Below are 18,895 nucleotides of genomic sequence, written 5' to 3' on the forward strand. Positions count from 1 at the left end.
AATTGTGGTCAAGCCGTGGTTTGAAGATGATGATTTGAAAATTCATTCGGCAGAGAAGGGTGTCTTGGGTTATCGAGGTTGAATGAATCATTTCACCTGGCAACAACAAAAGTGGAGTTTGGCACATGTCAAAGGGGAAAGCAAGGAGGAATTCCACTTTGAAAAGAAAAAGGGCAGTTTCAAATGAAGGACTCTGAGGCGAGCTTCTCAGTGTCCAAGTATCAAGTCACAAGGATTTGTGTCTATCGAAAGCTTCCCTTTTTCTTTTTTTTCCTTGCAATGAACTTTAAAAAATCATCTTCATAGCTCATCTTTCTTTATCTTTTTTTCTTTGGTAACTAAATATTTTCCATTACTAAAATGAGAATTACAATGCAAATAGTATTGGAGTTAAATGATGAATGTAGTTGAGGTAGTGAGTAGTTAGAGAGTTTGTTAGAAAAGTTGTTAGTCAAGTACAACTGGCAATAGTTAGTTAGCATAAATGTGTAAAGCACGTGAATATACAAAATATGAAGAGTGTGAATTCCATAAATAGGAATTGTATATGTAAACTGCAAATCATGATCAATAAAAATTTCCCCTCCTCTCCTCTTTTATTCTCTGTTGTTCTCTCCCTCTCAGTGAGATAGTAGCTCATAACAATGGAGGTTTACTCCATATATATATGAAACTTAATATGGTACCAGAGCAATGTCAATTTGCTTTTCAAATTTCCGCAAAATCATAATATTCTTTGAGTGTGAGATCTGACCATGGAAGAATTAACTATGGCGAAACTTGAGCATAATCATCCATTATACCTGCAACCTTCAGATGCACCTAGTGTAGCACTAATTGCAATTAAGCTCACAGGACCTGAGAACTAGGGCGGCTCATCGAATCTTGTGGCCCAAGACAAAATCATAATAAGAGGCCCTTAAATTTATTTTATAAAATTTGTACACTAACAAAAAAGATATTTTCTAAACAATAGATTAATCATTTAAGACAAAGAATAAAATATTTTTTTTAAAAAAAAACTAGAAAGAAGTGCACAAAGAATAAAGTGGTGGATTATTGATGTTACAACAACAACAACAACGGCCCAGTGAAATCCCACAACGTGGGTCTAGGGAGGGTAAAGTGTACGCAGACCTGACTACTACCAAGGTAGGACGGCTGTTTCCGAGGGTGGATTATTGATGTTGAGATCCGAAATTCAGATTGAAATTTTAATTTGCGTATCATCACAAAAAAAACATATCACTTAATAAGTTTTAAGCATGGATAGCGTCAAAAATATATACACCTTTTCATCTAATTCTTAATCAATTTAAATGATAGTTGTAGTTCATTCTATTAAGTAGCACTCATTAGTGAATATTAAAACTAAATTATAAAAAAATAATATAATATGTTGAATTAAACGAATAGAAAACTGGTGCATAAATGATTTTATGTTCATGCAGTTTCAGAGAAAATTGAAAAAAAGAAATTCATTAAGTTACCCATTTATATAGTATAGTTCATATATAAAAAAGAATAAGATTAAAATTAAAGGATGAAACAAATATACTAATTAATGAGTTAAAAAATTATCATAATTTTTGAACTTATTGGTATAAAATAACCTCAAATACTATAATAATTTTATTTAAATAAATATATAATTATATAATAAAATTAATAATAATAATAATAATTTGAAGTAAATTTGAGGCCTCCAAATTTTTTGGGACAAGGCAATGGCCTCCCCTACCTGAGAATTATGGTCTTCGGAGCAGATTGATAGAGGCTGGCATTGTTGGTGAAAGACAAGGTAGGTTTCATAGATGGAACCTGCTTGAAGAGCTTTATAAAGGTGAACTAACAGCTCAATGGGAAAGGTGCAATGCAGTGGTTTTCTATCAAGGTTCAGGGTTCAGGTTCAAAAAATGTTGTTTTGTCTGTGCTAAAGATCCAAACGCTGACAAAACCTCAGTATTTGCTATCAAATGTGAAATCAACGCAACAACATCATACTTGCTAGAGGTGAATCATTAGTACCCTGACCAAAGAAGATTGCAAGAAGATGCACAACTGCAACTGGTGTCCAATAACTTGCAAATCTCATTTCAAGCAGATCTAAAGCTCCTTCACCTAGTTTTCTTTTTTCTCCAACAGAAGAAATAAACGTGCACGTTATTATGAGTATCAGGACACAACAATTCAAAAGAAAGGTAGAAGCATCGATAAATGACAAGACTAGGATGGTCAAGAATGATCAATGAGAAAGTAAGGTTGCCTTACTTCACACCTATATATTGGAAGCAGGCATTGAAAGTCTAGTTCAATTTCTTTAAATTTTAAGCTTGATGTGACTTTTTTTACAAAGGCTAGGGGAAACATACCTAACTGAGAACTTTTGCAAGTGATAAAAGTAGGGAACAAAGCTTAACAGCTTTCATGATGGTGGTTAATTTTGCATTCTGCATGATTTGAGGGAGAAAAAATAGCTAAATAAACAAGAAAAGAGTCTTAAAACATAAAAGACGAGTAAGATTACTTATATTCAGAAACATTAATATGTGACAGAAAAAAAACTACAAAAAAAAGAAAGAAGCAAGAAGTTTTTAGGATATCAGATGAAGTGACCATATCATTCTATAGATGCATGACAGATGATGGACACCACTTTACATCCATCCGACACGATCTGGGTACTGTGGGTGAGGGATAAGCACCAAATTGGGTCAATTCACCAAGTATGAATAGACTACATCAATTTCAAACAAGTATAGGTTAGTCAGGCTTTTAGGTTCAGTTTTTTTGTTCATATACACACAAACACAAAAGCTACTGTGCTAAAGATCCAAATACTGACAAAAGCTCAGTATATGCTTTCAAATGCAGCCTGAGTAACTTTCTAAGATAATTATCATTAGTTGAGTGACTCTTGTGTTACAGAACAAAATTGAGTGACTTTCTGAGATAAAAGTAGTTAGTTGAGTGACCGTCTAAGAAATTAATTAGCTCCTAGTATTTGTGATCAAATTCTAAAGGACTGTCAAAATTATGATCACAAATTTTGATAGGTCACCATAACTTCTTGTGTAAAACCTTTATCAACATGTTTATCGATATATGTTTGCTTCAAAATTAGTCCAACTCAATTCAAATGACCGCTTCAAAGTTAATATAAGACCTTCTAAAAATCAATTCTAATAATTTTCAATGGTTTGATTTAACATAAACCTTCAAAAATCAATCGATTCACTTTTTTTTCTTCTTTTTTTTCCCTGTTCAAGTTTAACAACCTATTTTGGAGAATGACTTCTCTCTTTTATTTTCCACAGCTTAGCTGTCTCCCTGTTCACTTTGAGGCATATATTATATACAGTGCCATCATTCCAAATCTATATATCATATTATACTAAACAAAGAATAATGCGGAGTAATGTAAGAACAGTTCAAATCATAAGTATAACTTCACACTCAGCCATAGTTATCAAATCTGGAAAAAATATCAGTCTTGATGGTTAAGAGTGCCACTGGACGATAAAATGACTATTCTTTCTTCACTTACTTGCACTTTGCTAATAGACCATAATTGAGCTGATTGGCTATTCAACAGAAAATGTCAGAACAAGTTTACTTTCACCAACCGAACTATGAGCTATTATTGTTACCAAAATCCTGACAAATAAAGGAAAAAAATTGCTAAGTTGATATCCAAAAATCATAATCTATATATTGATGATGCTTTTAGTTGTTAATTATTGGGGAACAAACTTGTGTCTTGTATACCTTTGAATTCTATTAGAGTTATGCATTCATGAGTGAGCATGTGCATTACTCTAAACCTCCTTTCTCCTTAGTCATTGATCAACTCACTGAAAACGGAAAGAACAAGAATACATGAGGTGCTATTCAGATGAAAGTTCAAGAAATACAAGAACTAAATATTTTCAAGTAAGATGGTGAGTGAGATATAGAACACGAACACATGAATTGCTATTGAATTGAATTCCCAAAGACAATAAACATCTGGCTGACATTAATGTTCATGGTAAAAGATTACCAATTCATTATATTACACTGAGCTATCAACTTTTCGAAGCAAATAATTTCAATTCCTACATAAACCAGCTTTTGTTTATCACCTTTTTTGCTGTCATCTAAAATTAAATTCTTACTGATCCAAAGATGATTCCTCCACTTCACAATGGCAATAGATGTTTTGTGCTGCTCAAGGATTTAACAAAGGAAAAGAATTAACAAGCAAGAAAAGGGAAGTAAACAAAAAAAAATGAAAAAGAAATAATTAACTTACAATTTATCAGAGCACCATTTCTTTTAATCATTACTGGTATTCCCCATCAATATATATGGTGGGAATATGAGCAGTTTTTGCCCAGTAATCCCCTTCGTCAAATTTTAGGAGTGGTTTGAGCAATGGGCACTCGGAAATAAATAGTTTAGAGATGGAAGGGGGCATATCCCTTTTACTGGAAGAGATTGGAGATTAGGGCAATTCCTGACGGTCAGCTTAGAAAGGGAGGAAGGCAGTGCTGATCCGGAAAGAGATTGGAGATTAGGACAATTCCAAATGTACAGCTCAGAGAGAGAGGAGGGCATCCCTGATTCGGGAAGAGATTGGAGATTACGGCAATCCCGGATGTCTAGACGTCGAAGCCATGTGAGACGCTGAAGACCTTCTGCTGGTAGTGAATGGAGGTCATGATGCCAATATAATTGTAGCTCAGAAAGAGAGGAGGGAAGCCCTTCTTCCAGCTGACTGAATTTGAGGTATATTATAAGTACATAGATATTCAAGAGAGGTGAGGCTTTTGAGAAGTTGGATGCGTATTGTATTCAGATTGGATATGGTAAGCGTTCGAATAGAGCAAGGCAACTCCCAGTTTTCACCAGCAAGATCACTGCCATCATGGTAGATGCTTAACTGTTCGAGACAGGGGAGTCTCTGTAAACGCCACTCCTTTCGTGCATCCACCAGTTTCTTGCAATATTGGATCAAAAGGACTTGTAAATTGAAGGGCAATCCTCCTTCGGGAAAGGACTCTATTCCTGGACAGTTATTCAATCTCAGTTCCTTAAGAGATGGAAGGTGTTCATGCATATGCTCTGGCAGAGACTTCAGCTTCTTGCAGTTGTAAATTTTCAATGACGTCATCTGAGTCCCACATGCCACTGGAAGTATTTCAAGATTCTCACAATCACGAATAAATAGATTTTCAATCCCAGTACGAATCAAAGACCTTGGGTTGCGGCATCGCTCTACCCTCAAAAAGCGTGCTCTTGGGAATAACTCAGGTGATATATCATCTATAGAATCACATTCACGCAGTTCAAAATTCTCCAGAAACATGTTAGAAATGATCTCACTAACTGGTGTCTCCAATTTCAATTTCCCACAACCATATATACGTAGATTCTTCAAAGTATTTGATAGTCTGCTAATAGGTAAGGAGGTAAGAAACTTACAATCAGTAATAGATAATTCAGCAATCTGCTTCATTCCCTCAAGTTGAGATGTAAACAGTTGAGTATCATCAAAAACAACTCCAACCTTAGGACAACCAACAACGTCAAACCTTTTCAAATTTGAAAGTTGGATAGGTGTCTCCAAACTGAGTTCAGGGCATTTTAAAATTCTCAATCCCGTCAGAGAAGAAAGATTTTGAGGCAACTTTCCAATCAACTTGGGGCAATCTTCAATTGAAAGTGCCTCAAGTATCGGGAATTCTCCCTTCCCCAGTACATGCCACTGCTTCCACTCCGGCATCTCTGCAAAGCCAAGCTTCTCAAGGGAGTTAAATGGCTTTTTGGAGGACGAACTACCATAGAACTCTTCAGTCACCTCTGTTATTCGATGCATCCCTCTAATAGTAAGGAATTTCAAAGAAGGAAGCCGTCCCAGTGCTGGCAAGGAATCACAATCCTTGCAGTTGCTAAGAGACAATTCTATTAGCTTATGAAATGAATGATCAGCTAGCCAATTTAGAAATTTTGTCCCTCTATATCCGGCAATTCGGAGTCCTTTTATGTTGAGATTTGGTTGTAGCTCATCAAGTATGTCTCTTTCAGTTTGTGAATTGTCAGTCATACTTCCGCTCCACTCCAAATATAACCTTTCAACATGTTCCTTTTCCCTCATGTTTGCCTTCAGAACTTCCCTTTTATCAACCACATTTTGCAACTCTGTAATTGATAGAGATCCATACAAGTCATGTACTTCACCCATATCTTCGATTCTCAAACTACTGCAACCAGTAAGATGAAACTTAGCTCCAACTAGCATATGAAGGCTTTTCAACTTGCTTGGATGTAGCGGTGTCTTCAAGAGAGAAGTGTCGCTTATGTCAAGGCGACACAAATTGATTAGCTTTTCCATCTGTAGCGGTAGCTCCTCAAGACAATGACAATTTGACAGGATAAGTGTCTCTAAGTTGTACAGTACACAAATTGAATCTGGCAACTTTTTTATCCGTGTCCAAGAAAGGTCCAAAAATCTTAGGTGCTTTAATTTGATAAACAAGTCATTTGGCAACTCCTCAATCGCATAATGAGAAAAATCAATTTTGTTATCTAACCTTGAATTTTGTCACGATCCGAATCCGGCCTGTAATGACACTCATCTCAACCCACCGAGACAAGTCAGCCTAATACCCAACGGAAAGTAGATGCGAAAGAAAACAAAATGAATCAAAATATAACTTAATCGAAAATACGTAAAACAAATTCAAAATCCCCCCAGATAGGTTATCACGTGTACAAGCCACTAATACATTATCGAAGTACGAATGAAAATACAATCAGAATGTCTTTGTCTCTACAATAGGATTAAAACATATTAGAAGAGTAAGAGGTGTCCGCTAGATGGACGTAACAGCTACCTCAACACTCGAGATGATAGCCTTGGAAGTCGTAGGAAACACTAGGAGATCAAGCAGGTTCGGGCTCACAATCTACACAAGTGTAAAAGCAAGGGGTGAGTACCAAACAACACGGTACCCAGCAAGTGGACAACTAAAACTAAGCAAAGCTCAATAGATACAAGTACTCCTGTCCTCCCAACCAAACTTCCTTAACTACAACTTGCATAAAACCAGCCCAACTCTACACTTGTACAATAATAACAGTAATACCGTTCACGAATACTCATCAATGAATCATATCAAGTCAAGTTCAGCAAAACAGATCAATAAAGGAGTAAACACAAATTCACAAATATAAAAAAGGTGCAATGCAATGTAATGAAATGATGCATGTCTGTCCTATCAGTACACATCCGCTGAATCACAGTCCGAAACCCATAGGGGACATTTTTGTCCATGTAACCTGCCATGGAGCGTGTGGCCCGTCCCCTCAACATACATATCCTGCCACGGAGCATGTGGCCCGACCCCTTTATTTCATAATACCTACCACGGAGCGTGTAGCTCGACCACATTCGTTTCATATCATTTTTAGTCTCAACACAATATGTCAGAACCAATGCAATCAATTTATGTTCATATAATTCACGATAATAACATGACAACAACAATAATTTTTTATATCTCACATCAACATAGTCATTTCACATGTCCAAAATAAACTCATTATCACAACATATCAATTCCACCAATACATGGCGCAGTTACAGCTTACGGAGGACATGACCTTAGATAGGAGGGTGTGGAGGACCCACATTAGGGTAGAAGGCTAGTTCATAGTCTCGTTATTCTTCTCTATTCATAGGCGTAGTAGTGCATTACGATCTCTTGCGCTTTGACTTCTGATTTCTGTTATTATTTATTGCTTTCTATGCTTTGATTACTCAATTTTACCTGTGACGCTTTCATTATTTATTTAATCGTTATTTGTTATTTGTATTTATTTATTTGTATTTATTTGTTATCTATTCGTTATTTGTTTGTTGTTTTTCTCATAAAGCTTTTAATTTTCTATTCTTATCTAACATTTTTTATGCATTTATGCTTTTACTGAGCCGAGGATCTCCAGGAAACAGCCGTCCTACCTTGGTAGGAGTAAGGTCTGCGTACATTTTATCCTCCCCAAACCCCATGTTGTGGGATTTCACTGGGTTGTTGTTGTTGTTGTTGTTGTATCAATTCCACCAATACATGTCATTAGATCACCATTTTATACCCCTCATCTCCATTTTTAATGTTAATTATACAGTCAATAACCCAATCCAATTCTCATTACTCTCAGTACACATAACACGGAAATACAAATATCTACAAGCTTAAACTGAGGTTTAGAAATTCACTTCCCTTAATTAATTAAGCAATCACTTCGGAACTTGAGCCTTCCATTTTCGTTGGGCCTCCAAATCAACGTAATCTAGTCAAATAAATAATCACAATAAGATTTTTCGAAACTGACAACACCCTTATTACCATATGTCTAGCCTAGACCCAAAAATTTAAGCAAATCTATAAACACATTCCTATTCTTGATGCTACTTAACATGTCAACTCCATATTTTCTGAATTTTAAAACTAGGGCTAAACCTCAATTAAATTGAATAATCACTTTAAAACTTGAGCCTTTCGTAACGCTTTCGAACGATCAAAATCTGTTCAAATACATAATCTTCATAAGAATACGAATTCAATGACACTCATATTGCTATATTTATTTTCGGATAAAAAATTGGATCAAAAAATCATCCAAATCATTGAAGTCAAATCTGAAATTTTCTTTTCGATTATGTTCACTCATGATAAAATAAACTCACATGTCAAATTTCAGCTAAAACGGATCATTATTCGACCCCCAAATTAAAATTTTATGTGAAGAACCCTAGGATCATATTTTCTTATTTCAGCGTTATTTCTCAATCAATATACCCTAAAAATATGTTCATAATCACATAAAAATTTAATGGAAAGGATGAAAATAATTACCTTGATGCTTTGGAATGAAAATTCTTATTTTTCTCTTCTCCTTTATTTTTCTTTTTCCCTTTTTTTTCTTTCTTCCTCCATATTTTTTTTCCAGCTTCTGCCTTCGTCCCTGTCCTTGCTCACATCTGATGGCTTAATGCTATCAGATTTATATATATTTTATTATTATTATTTTTTTTATTATTATTTATTTTCTTCTTTTTCTTTTCTAAATTAATCATGTACTAAAAGTGACAACCCTACTAACCTATTTTATTAAATATAAGAAAAGTGGTATAAGTATTAAATAAATTAACACTTTAGCCCATCAATTAAATTAATTATTTAAAATCACCCATCAACTAATTAACCGAAGTTATCGAATAGTCCAAATATCCCATTAAAATTTTACGAAAAGGATCTCGTATGAAAGAAAGAGGACTCGTTCTCAAAATGACCTAACGGGTCATTACAAATTTGTTCAGAGTAGGATACACTTCCTTGCCTTTCCCCTAGTTCTGAGGCCCCACTCGAGGTTGAGTAATGGAAATAATTTGAAGGAAACTTCATAATCTCCAAAGTTATCAGCTAACTGTTTATATCTTCGGCCAAATTTCTGAAAATCCAAAACAAGAAACTGATGTTTTAACCATTGTGCTAAAAATTCAAATACTGACAAAAGTGATGTTTTAGCTATTGTGATTAAGATCCAAATACTATGAACGCCCGACTGACACATCTACCAATGTAAATGGTAAAAGATATGTAGTACAATAGTATTACTTTGTGCTATCAACCTTCTAGGGCAAATTATTAATTCTAACCTACACTAGGTTTCTTTTACAATGTCTTATAGGAAGTTTAAAGATTACATTAGTTGCAACATATTACCTTTTTGTCATTCTAAAATTAGAATGAAGATGCTACGATCCACACAGTGGCAATAGATGATCCACACTGTTCAACACTAATAAAAAAAACAAGACGAATTAACAAACAAGGAGAAGGAATGTAAACAGATACCAAAAAGTTGAGCCGTAAACAGTTGAGCATGATAAAAAAAGAGCTCCAGCCTTAGGAGAACCAACAACTTCACACTCTTTCAAATTTGAAAGTTGGATAGGTGCCTCCAAACAGAGTTCAGGGCATTTTGAAAATTGTCAATCTTGTCAGAGACGAAAGATTTTCAGGCAACTTCCCAATCAACTTGGGGCAATCTTCAATTGCAAAGTTTCTCAAGTATAGGGAAAAAGATTGTTAAGTTGATATCCAAAAATCATAACCTGTATATTGTTGATGCTTTTAGTTGTTAATTGTTGGGGATCAAACTTTTTATATCTTTGATAGATAGAAAACAAACTGTGTCTTGTATACCTTTGAATTCTATTAGAGGTATGCATTCATGAGTGAGCATGTGAATTACTCTAAAACCTCCTTTCTCCTTAGTCCTTGATCAACTCACTGAAAAAGGGAAAGAACAAGAATACATGAAGTTCTATTCAGATGAAAGTTCAAACAATACAAGAACTAAATGGTGAGTGATATAACAAGAACTTGTTTCTGGATACGTGCGTTCATCGTGTGTCCTATATAATTTTTTATAGATCTGTTAGAACGACACTTCTATAAAAATATACATGTAATAAGTAATAAAATGCAATAATTACAAAATTAATCTATAAAAGTTTGATAAGAAACATACACCAAATGAGTGACGTATTTTAATGTTTAAAATAAGTTTGTTTTACGGAACCAATAAAGTCACAAGTGGCTAATTTGAGCCCAAATAAAAATACAGACTTACTACAATTAGAAATTCATAGAAAATTAAATCAAAGAGGTCTAATAAAGATAAAACACATAAATAAATAGAGGAAAAACTACAATACACATCTTTGTTAAGACTCTAATCATAATAATATTGATGGAAAAAAAAATACAAAATCAATACATAATTATTCGAGTTTTTGAATCACACAACCAATCAAAATTCAAGAGCCCTCTTCATCGATTCAAATCAAACAGCAGAATAATGATATGAGTGTTTTACCACTTTAACTTTAGAATGAAAAAGGTTAACCTTGACTATGATTTTCTTGAAACAAAAAAGATAAATTTATATAGATAAAAATGGAGGAATACCAAAAGATATCTTAAGGTTATAAATTAAATATTTGGAGGTTATGAATATGAAAAAGATGAGAGTAATAGGTATTGAGAGTAGCTATAAGTAATTAGATATGAGCTATGAATATGAATATCCAAAAAAATAAAAATAAAAAAAATAAAGGGAAAAAAGAGTAGAACTGATAACAACCAATTTTATGAGGGAGTTGTTTTATTTGAGGCATACGACGATTTAGTGATGGTTTTTTGCCTTCTAAATATTAAGTTGATGAATTAATCAAAATAATAAGGGAAATGACAATTAATTAGGGGACTGTACATTAGTTGGAAATTAATTATATAAAAAAATTAAAAATGTAATTAATTTAGTTTTTAAAAGGATAGAAATCTCTCTACGGATATTTTTATCTTTCATTTTTTAACTTAACATCTTCCTCTTTTAAATTTTAATGTAATTTAATATAATATAGTAATTAATATAATAATATTTTGATATGATTACAATTTAATTTGCAGGAAAATGAATAGCCAGAGTAGGCAAAGAGACTAACTTTAGGTCTTCTTAATTACAACAATTAGGACATTTATTCTTATAATAATTAGGAAATTCATTATAATAAAAAGATAGGTTTTATGTTATAAATAGATTATGTTTAGTAAATTGAAGAGAAATGAATATCGTCTTTGAAAGGGTAAAAATGAATATATATATATATTTAAAAGGATTAAAAAAAACATATAACTAATTTAGTTTTTGAAAGGGTAAAAATGAGGGGGGAAAATTCTATTAATGTTTTGTCTGAGAATTTTTGACCTAACATCTTTCCACTTGTATTTAGTATAATATGATATAATTACTATTTAATATTTAATTAATAATTAGATGTTTTATAATAATTTAATTTGATATAGGAATAAGATGATAATCCAACTTTGTACTTTTAGAGCTTCCCACTTTTAATAATATATGATGATGATATACTGAATTGAATTTCCAAAGACAATAAACATCGGGCTGATGGTAAGACTATCTCCAATCCACACCAAATTTTACACCAAATGTTATATTTGGTGTAAAACTATTCAAACCCACACCAAATTTTACACCAAATTTGGTGTGTGAATAGTGTTAGTGTGTCACACCAAATTTGGTGTAACACTATTCATCACACCAATTGTACTTTTTGAATATTTTATTATTATTTTATTATACAATATTTTTAATTAAACATTATATAAATTGTATATTTTAATTAAATATTTTCTTATTTTTACGTCATATTTTCATAATATTAATTTTAGATTAAAAATTTATAAATTATTTTCCTCTACTTGAATTTTTTAAAATTAAATTTATTTTAATTCTATTATAAATTTTAATTGGATATAAGTATAATTAATCTTCAAAAAAATTAAATATGCAAAAATATAAATTGATGGACAAATAAGTAATAATAATCTAATAATAATGAAAAAAGAGAAAAATATTATTTTTTTTGGTGTAAAATTTGATACGGTGGATTGAAGTTGATTTCTAGGATGCCCTAAAAGATTATCACCTTTTTCGCTGTCATCTAAAATTAAATTCATTCCGATCCAAAGATGATTCCTCAGCTTCACAGTAGCAATAGACGCTTTGTGCTGCTCAAGGATTTAACAAAGGAAAAGAATTAGCAAGCAAGAAAAGGGAAGCGAACAAAAAAATAATAATGAAAAAGTAAAGAAGTAACTTACAATTTATAGGAGCATCATTTCTTTTAATCATTAGTGGGATTCCCCATCAATATGAATGGTGGGAATATTTGCAATTTTTGGCCAGTAATCACCCTTGTCAAATTCTAGGAGTGGTTTGAGCAATGGGCAGTTGGAAATAAATAGTTTAGAGATGGCAGGGGGCATCCCTTTTACTGGAAGAAATTGGAGATTAGGACAATTATAAATGCCCAGCTCAGAGAGAGAGGAGGGCATCCCCAATTCGGGAAGAGATTGGAGATTAGGACAATTATAAATGCCCAGCTCAGAGAGAGAGGAGGGCATCCCCGATTCGGGAAGAGATTGGAGATTAGGACAATTCCCGATGAATAGACGTCGAAGGCATGTGAGACGCTGAAGACCTTCTGCTGGTAGTGAATGGCGGTCATGAAGGTTAACCAATGTTAGCTCAGGAAGAGAGGAGGGAAGCCCTTCTTCCAGCAGTGACTGAATTTGAGGTATCTTATTAGTATATAGATATTCAAGAGAGGTGAGTTTTTTGAGAAGTTGGCTGCTTAATGTATTCATATTGGATATGGTAAGCCTTTGAATAGAGCAAGGCAACTCCCAGTTTTCACCAGCAAGATCACTGCCATCATGGTGGATGCTTAACTGCTCGAGACGGGGGAGTCTCTGTAAACGCCACTGCTTTAGGCGATTCACCAGTTTCTTGCAATGGTAGATATCAAGGACTTGTAAATTGAAGGGCAATCCTCCTTCGGGAAAGGACTCTATTTCTGGACAGTTATTCAGTGTCAGTTCCTTAAGAGATGGAAGGAGTTCATGCATATGCTCTGGCAGAGACTTCAGCTTCTTGCATTCGTGAATTTGCAATGACGTCATCTGAGTCCCACATGCCACTGAAAGCATTTCAAGATTCCCACAATCACGAATAGAGAGTTTTTCAGTCCCAGTACGAATCAAAAGCCTTGGGCTGCGGCACCGCTCTACCCTCAAAACGCGTGCTCTTGGAAACAACTCAGGTGATATATCATCTATAGAATCACATTTACGCAGTTCTAAATGCTCCAGAAACATGTTAGAAATGATCTCACTGACTGGCGTCTCCAATTTCAATTTCCCACAACCATATATGTATAGATTCTTCAAAGTATTTGACAGTCTGCTAATAGGTAAGGAGGTAAGAAATTTACAATCAGTAATAGATAATTCAACAATCTGCTTCATTCCCTCAAGTTGAGATGTAAACAGTTGAGCATCATCAAAAACAACTCCAACCTTAGAACAACCAACAAAGACAAACCTTTTCAAATTTGAAAGTTGGATAGGTGTCTCCAAACTGAGTTCAGGGCATTTTAAAATTCTCAATCCCATCAGAGAAGAAAGATTTTGAGGCAACTTTCCAATCAACTTGGGGCAATCTTCAATTGAAAGTGCCTCAAGTATCGGGAATTCTCCCTTCCCCAGTACATGCCACTGCTTCCACTCCGGCATCTCTGCAAAGAGAAGCTGCTCAAGGGAGTTAAATGGCTTTTTGGAGGACGAACTACCATAGAACTCTTCAGTCACCTCTGTTATTCGATGCATCCCTCTAATAGTAAGGAATTTCAAAGAAGGAAGCCGTCCCAGTGCTGGCAAGGAATCACAATCCTTGCAGTTGCTAAGAGACAATTCTATTAGCTTATGAAATGAATGATCAGCTAGCCAATTTGGAAATTTTGTCCCTCTATATCCGGCGATTCGGAGTCCTTTTATGTTGAGATTTGGTTGTAGCTCATCAAGTATGTCTCTTTCAGTTTGTGAATTGTCAGCAATACTTCCGCTCCACTCCAAATATAACCTTTCAACATGTTCCTTTTCCCTCATGTTTGCCTTCAGAGCTTCCCTTTTATCAACCACATTTTGCAACTCTGTAATTGATAGAGATCCATACAAGTCATGTACTTCACCCATATCTTCGATTCTCAAACTACTGCAACCAGTAAGATGAAACTTAGCTCCAACTAGCATATGAAGGCTTTTCAACTTGCTTGGATGTAGCGGTGTCTTCAAGAGAGAAGTGTCGCTTATGTCAAGGCGACACAAATTTATTAGCTTTTCCATCTGTAGCGGTAGCTCCTCAAGACAACGACAATTTGACAGGATAAGTGTCTCTAAGTTGTACAGTACACAAATTGAATCTGGCAACTTTTTTATCCGTGTCCAAGACAGGTCCAAAAATCTTAGGTGCTTTAACTTGATAAACAAGTCATCTGGCAACTCCTTTATCTGATAACGAGACAATGATAGTGCCCTCAAAGACGTTAGTCTCGGTAATATGTTATGCATCACCTTCTTGCTTAGAGTACATAAACCGCCCTGGATATTGATGGGAAGCAATGTCCTCAATTGCTCCAATTTGTTGAGGGTTTTCAGTTTACCGAAATCACCATAACCCATTGAATATGACAAGTGTCGAGTTCGTTCCAACATATGAGATGCATCAATGTCTTCCAACCTGATACACAGATTTGAAGATGCAATTTGGGCCAAATCATTGACAAGGTCATGCATTAAGAATTCCCCTGGATTCCATCTAGAAGACTCTCGGACCCTTTCAAACAATGATCTCGATCTCAACTCGAGAAAGTATTGGTTAGCTGAATCCAACTGCTGTACGAGACCATTAGCAATCCACAGGTGAATAACCTGTTCTTTGCAAAATAGATAATCTTTCGGATATATTGCACAAAAAGCAAAACACCGCTTCAAATGTACAGGAAGATCATTGTAGCTCAACATCAACGCTGGTAAGATTCCATTTGAATGAGGTGGCAGCTCCCATATTTTACTTCTTAAAATGTCTCTCCACTCATCCACCTCTGATTTGGAGCGTAAAATGCCAGCAAGTGCCTTTAGAGCTAATGGCAATCCTTTGCACTTGTGTGCAATTTGTTTTCCAACCTCTTCAAGTTTTGGATGTTCCTCAGGATCCCTATTTTCTAATGAATGTCGCTTGAATAGAGCCCAAGAGACTTCACTAGACAGAGTCCCCACATTGATTGCCCCACTACCCATCATCAAGGCAACGCTCTCCTTACGTGTCGTCACAATGATCTTACTTCCTATATCTCCTTGTACAAAAAGATTTCTCAAATCATCCCACTCTTTATAGATGACATTCCACACATCATCTAGGACAATAAGAAACTTTTTTCCCTTTAAACTTTCCTTCAATTTGACTTGAAGTTGATTCAGATTGTTATCAACCTTTAAGAAACCAATTTCTTGAAGTAACTCCTTTGTTATTCTGAGAATATCATATGGTTCAGACACACAAGTCCAAGCTTTCAAATCAAAATGTTTTTTCACACTCTCATCATTGTAAACAGCTTTAGCGAGTGTTGTCTTTCCGATCCCAGGCAGTCCATAAATAGGAATTACTGTCAAATTTTTACTATTCGCATCATCAGATATTAAACTCCCCACCAATTCCTCTATTTCATTCTTCCTGCCAAATATTTCAGACTCAACAACCACAGAAGTTGAAAATTCCCTTTTTTCTTGTTTACCCGAATCAAGATACTTTGTTAGATCAAGGCGACCAATTTGCTTTTGCAACTCCTCCAATGTTTCAATGGTGTCTTCCAACTTCTCCTTTATGTTAAGAAAACAATCATCACTCAAGCACAGGTTGCGGTCACTTACCTGCGGGTTGCTTGTTTCTCCAAGATTTTGATGCTGGCCTTCCCCCTTTAGTCTCAAAACTTCATAATTGACTTCTTCTATTAAGTTTTCAGCGCCGTCCACAGCATCTTGAAGTTCATTAAGCCACTGGCTCACGTATGGATTTGATGTTTGCTTATTCTCTGCATCACTTAGCACGGCCTGAAGGCCAAGCAAAGTCATCTTCAACCTCCTTAAGAGCCGAACATCACTCTTGTCCCTATGAAACATCTTCAGCAGATCACCCTTAGGAGCAAGCCTATCAAAGAGAACATTCAAAGCTGAAGAAAGAAATGCACCACCAACTGCTAAGCCAATCTCCATTTCTGAAACCTGAAAAACAAAACAAAGAATCACAAAATGAATTAGAGACTGTTAATGTTTCTAACTTCAGATAATCTCTACTGGGTACAATAATATTATACCTGTTGAATGATAAGAGCAATTTGCAAACAAGATTGATCTTTTGCTAGTGGTCTTACTTGTACTTGGTACCACTAAAGCTTTCTACAGTCTACAGCTGACAGCAATAGAAAGAAAAATAATCAAAACTGTCCTTTTTTCTCTTTTCCAAAAGTATTGACTTTTCACCCAAAGAATTAATAATTGAGGCAAGAGAGGAAGGGTATTTGGGGGTGTAGAAAGAGGGGCCAAGTGAGGGACTGAAAAAAATAAAATGATAACCTCACTTTTTCCCAGCTCATTCATTGTAGTGCTTAATTCAGCCTATCATAAATTACCAAACTACACACCTTTTATTATTATATTTGCTAAAAATCTCAATTTTTTTAAAAAAATTACCAAAATTTCTTATTTTCAGTTTTTCCCTTCATCTTCCGAATACATCATTCAAAAAATATTTTCTCTCCTCTAAATCTTTTTCTCTCGTTCTCTTTTCATTTTCAAGATCCAAAAATTTAAGAAATTTACTGAGCATATCCCTAATTTCTCGCCTAAAATCACTCACACGAGTTAGAGGTTACAATCTATCATCTCCTTTTGATTCTCAACTGCATTCTCTCTCTATTTGCATAGCTTTAACTGAGCATATTCTTAATTTCTCACTCATGATTCTGATTCTTCTAGTAGTGATTGTTTTGATGAAAATAGATGCAAACACCGTAATAAGGCCTTTAATTATGAAGAAATTGCGAAAGGATGCTTGTTCAAGTTCAAAATCTCCAGTTCTAATAATTTCAAGTTCAAAATCTCCGGTTCCAAAAGCTTCCAAAAAAGGAGAAAAAAGTCAAAATAGTAATCTATTTTCTATGTATCATGTTATTGTATTTTTTTATGGCTGGGTGAATGTCTTATTTTGAATTGGGTTAATCTATCACATTTCATGATACATAAACTTGTTGTTATGTGTCATGTCAATTGTTTTTCTGTTTGATACAGAAGTTCACAAAATCTTTCTCTTTTTATCATATTCATAGTTACATATTTGATACATAATTATGTCAAGCTGTGTTCTGTTTTTTTTTAAAAAAAAAATCTCGATTTTTCTGATACATTTCAATGAACCTTTCTTAATGTTCTTATTTTGATACTTAAGCTTCTGATATGGTTTTGTTATTGTTGTTCTGATACATAAGGTCTAATATTTTTTTATAATTTTCTGATACATCAAGTACTAATCAAGATACATAAGGCATTCTGACTTTTGCATTATTTACAATAATTGATCTGATACATTACCTTTAATGTATCAGAATCAACAATCACTCTTCAATGTATCAACCCTTAATCTGTCGAATATGTTGAATGGTTATGTATCAGTTATTCTCATGTATCAAACTCGAATTTAAGATGAAAGTTTATGTATCAGATTCTCATGTATCAAGCTTTACTGCTTCTGATACATCTACAACCTATATCAATATAAGATGTTATGTATCAACCACAATTCAGTTGAAAACTAATACAACAATTTTTAATGTATCAACCCTTAATCTTTTGAATATGTCGAATGGTTATGTATCAGATATTCTCATGTATCAGATTCGAATTTAAGATGAAAGTTTATGTATTAGATTCTCATGTATCAAACTTTATTGCTTTTGATACATCTACAACTTATATCAATATAAGATGTTATGTATCAACCACAATTCAGTTGAAAACTAATACAACAATCTTCAATGTATCAACCCTTAATCTGTCCAATGGTTATGTATCAGTTATTCTCATGTATCAGACTCGAATTTAAGATGAAAGTTTATGTATCAGATTCTCATGTATCAGACTCGAATTTAAGATGAAAGTTTATGTATCAGATTCTCATGTATCAAGATTTACTACTTATGATGCATCTACAACCTATATCAATATAAGATGTTATGTATCAACCATAAATTAGTTGAAAGCTAATACAACAATCTTCAATGTATCAACCCTTAATCTGTCGAATTGTTATGTATCAGCTATTCTCATGTATCAGACTCAAATTTAAGATGAAAGATTATGTATCA

The 18,895-nt window shown here is 34.2% G+C and overlaps 1 protein-coding gene and 1 pseudogene across 4 annotated transcripts; both read right to left on the minus strand.

Moving 5' to 3' along the window:
• Positions 1-508: 508 nt before the first annotated feature.
• LOC129904703 (putative disease resistance protein At3g14460) lies at positions 509-9,467 on the minus strand (annotated as a pseudogene).
• On the minus strand, positions 9,169-17,013 carry LOC129904702 (putative disease resistance RPP13-like protein 1). Of its 4 annotated transcripts, XM_055980278.1 has the most exons (6): positions 16,850-17,008; positions 12,741-16,757; positions 12,566-12,647; positions 10,254-10,340; positions 9,771-9,846; positions 9,169-9,495 (listed from the first exon to the last, which is right to left on the minus strand). In XM_055980278.1, the coding sequence occupies exon 2, from the start codon at positions 16,746-16,748 to the stop codon at positions 12,771-12,773; it is 3,978 nt and encodes a 1,325-aa protein (XP_055836253.1). In that variant the 5' UTR covers positions 16,749-16,757; positions 16,850-17,008; the 3' UTR covers positions 9,169-9,495; positions 9,771-9,846; positions 10,254-10,340; positions 12,566-12,647; positions 12,741-12,770. The 4 variants fall into 4 exon arrangements, with proteins under 4 accessions (XP_055836253.1, XP_055836256.1, XP_055836254.1 ...); XM_055980281.1 differs by lacking the exon at positions 12,566-12,647 and having other exon boundaries at positions 16,850-17,013; XM_055980279.1 differs by lacking the exon at positions 9,771-9,846.
• Positions 17,014-18,895: the final 1,882 nt, after the last annotated feature.

The sequence above is a fragment of the Solanum dulcamara genome, chromosome 9 (genome assembly GCF_947179165.1).
Source record: "Solanum dulcamara chromosome 9, daSolDulc1.2, whole genome shotgun sequence".
In the NCBI taxonomy this organism is placed as follows: domain Eukaryota; kingdom Viridiplantae; phylum Streptophyta; class Magnoliopsida; order Solanales; family Solanaceae; genus Solanum; species Solanum dulcamara.

Coding starts and splice junctions, on each gene's coding strand:
- LOC129904702 (XM_055980281.1), bottom strand. CDS start 16,748: ATGGAGATTGGCTTAGCAGTTGGTGGTGCATTTCTTTCTTCAGCTTTG.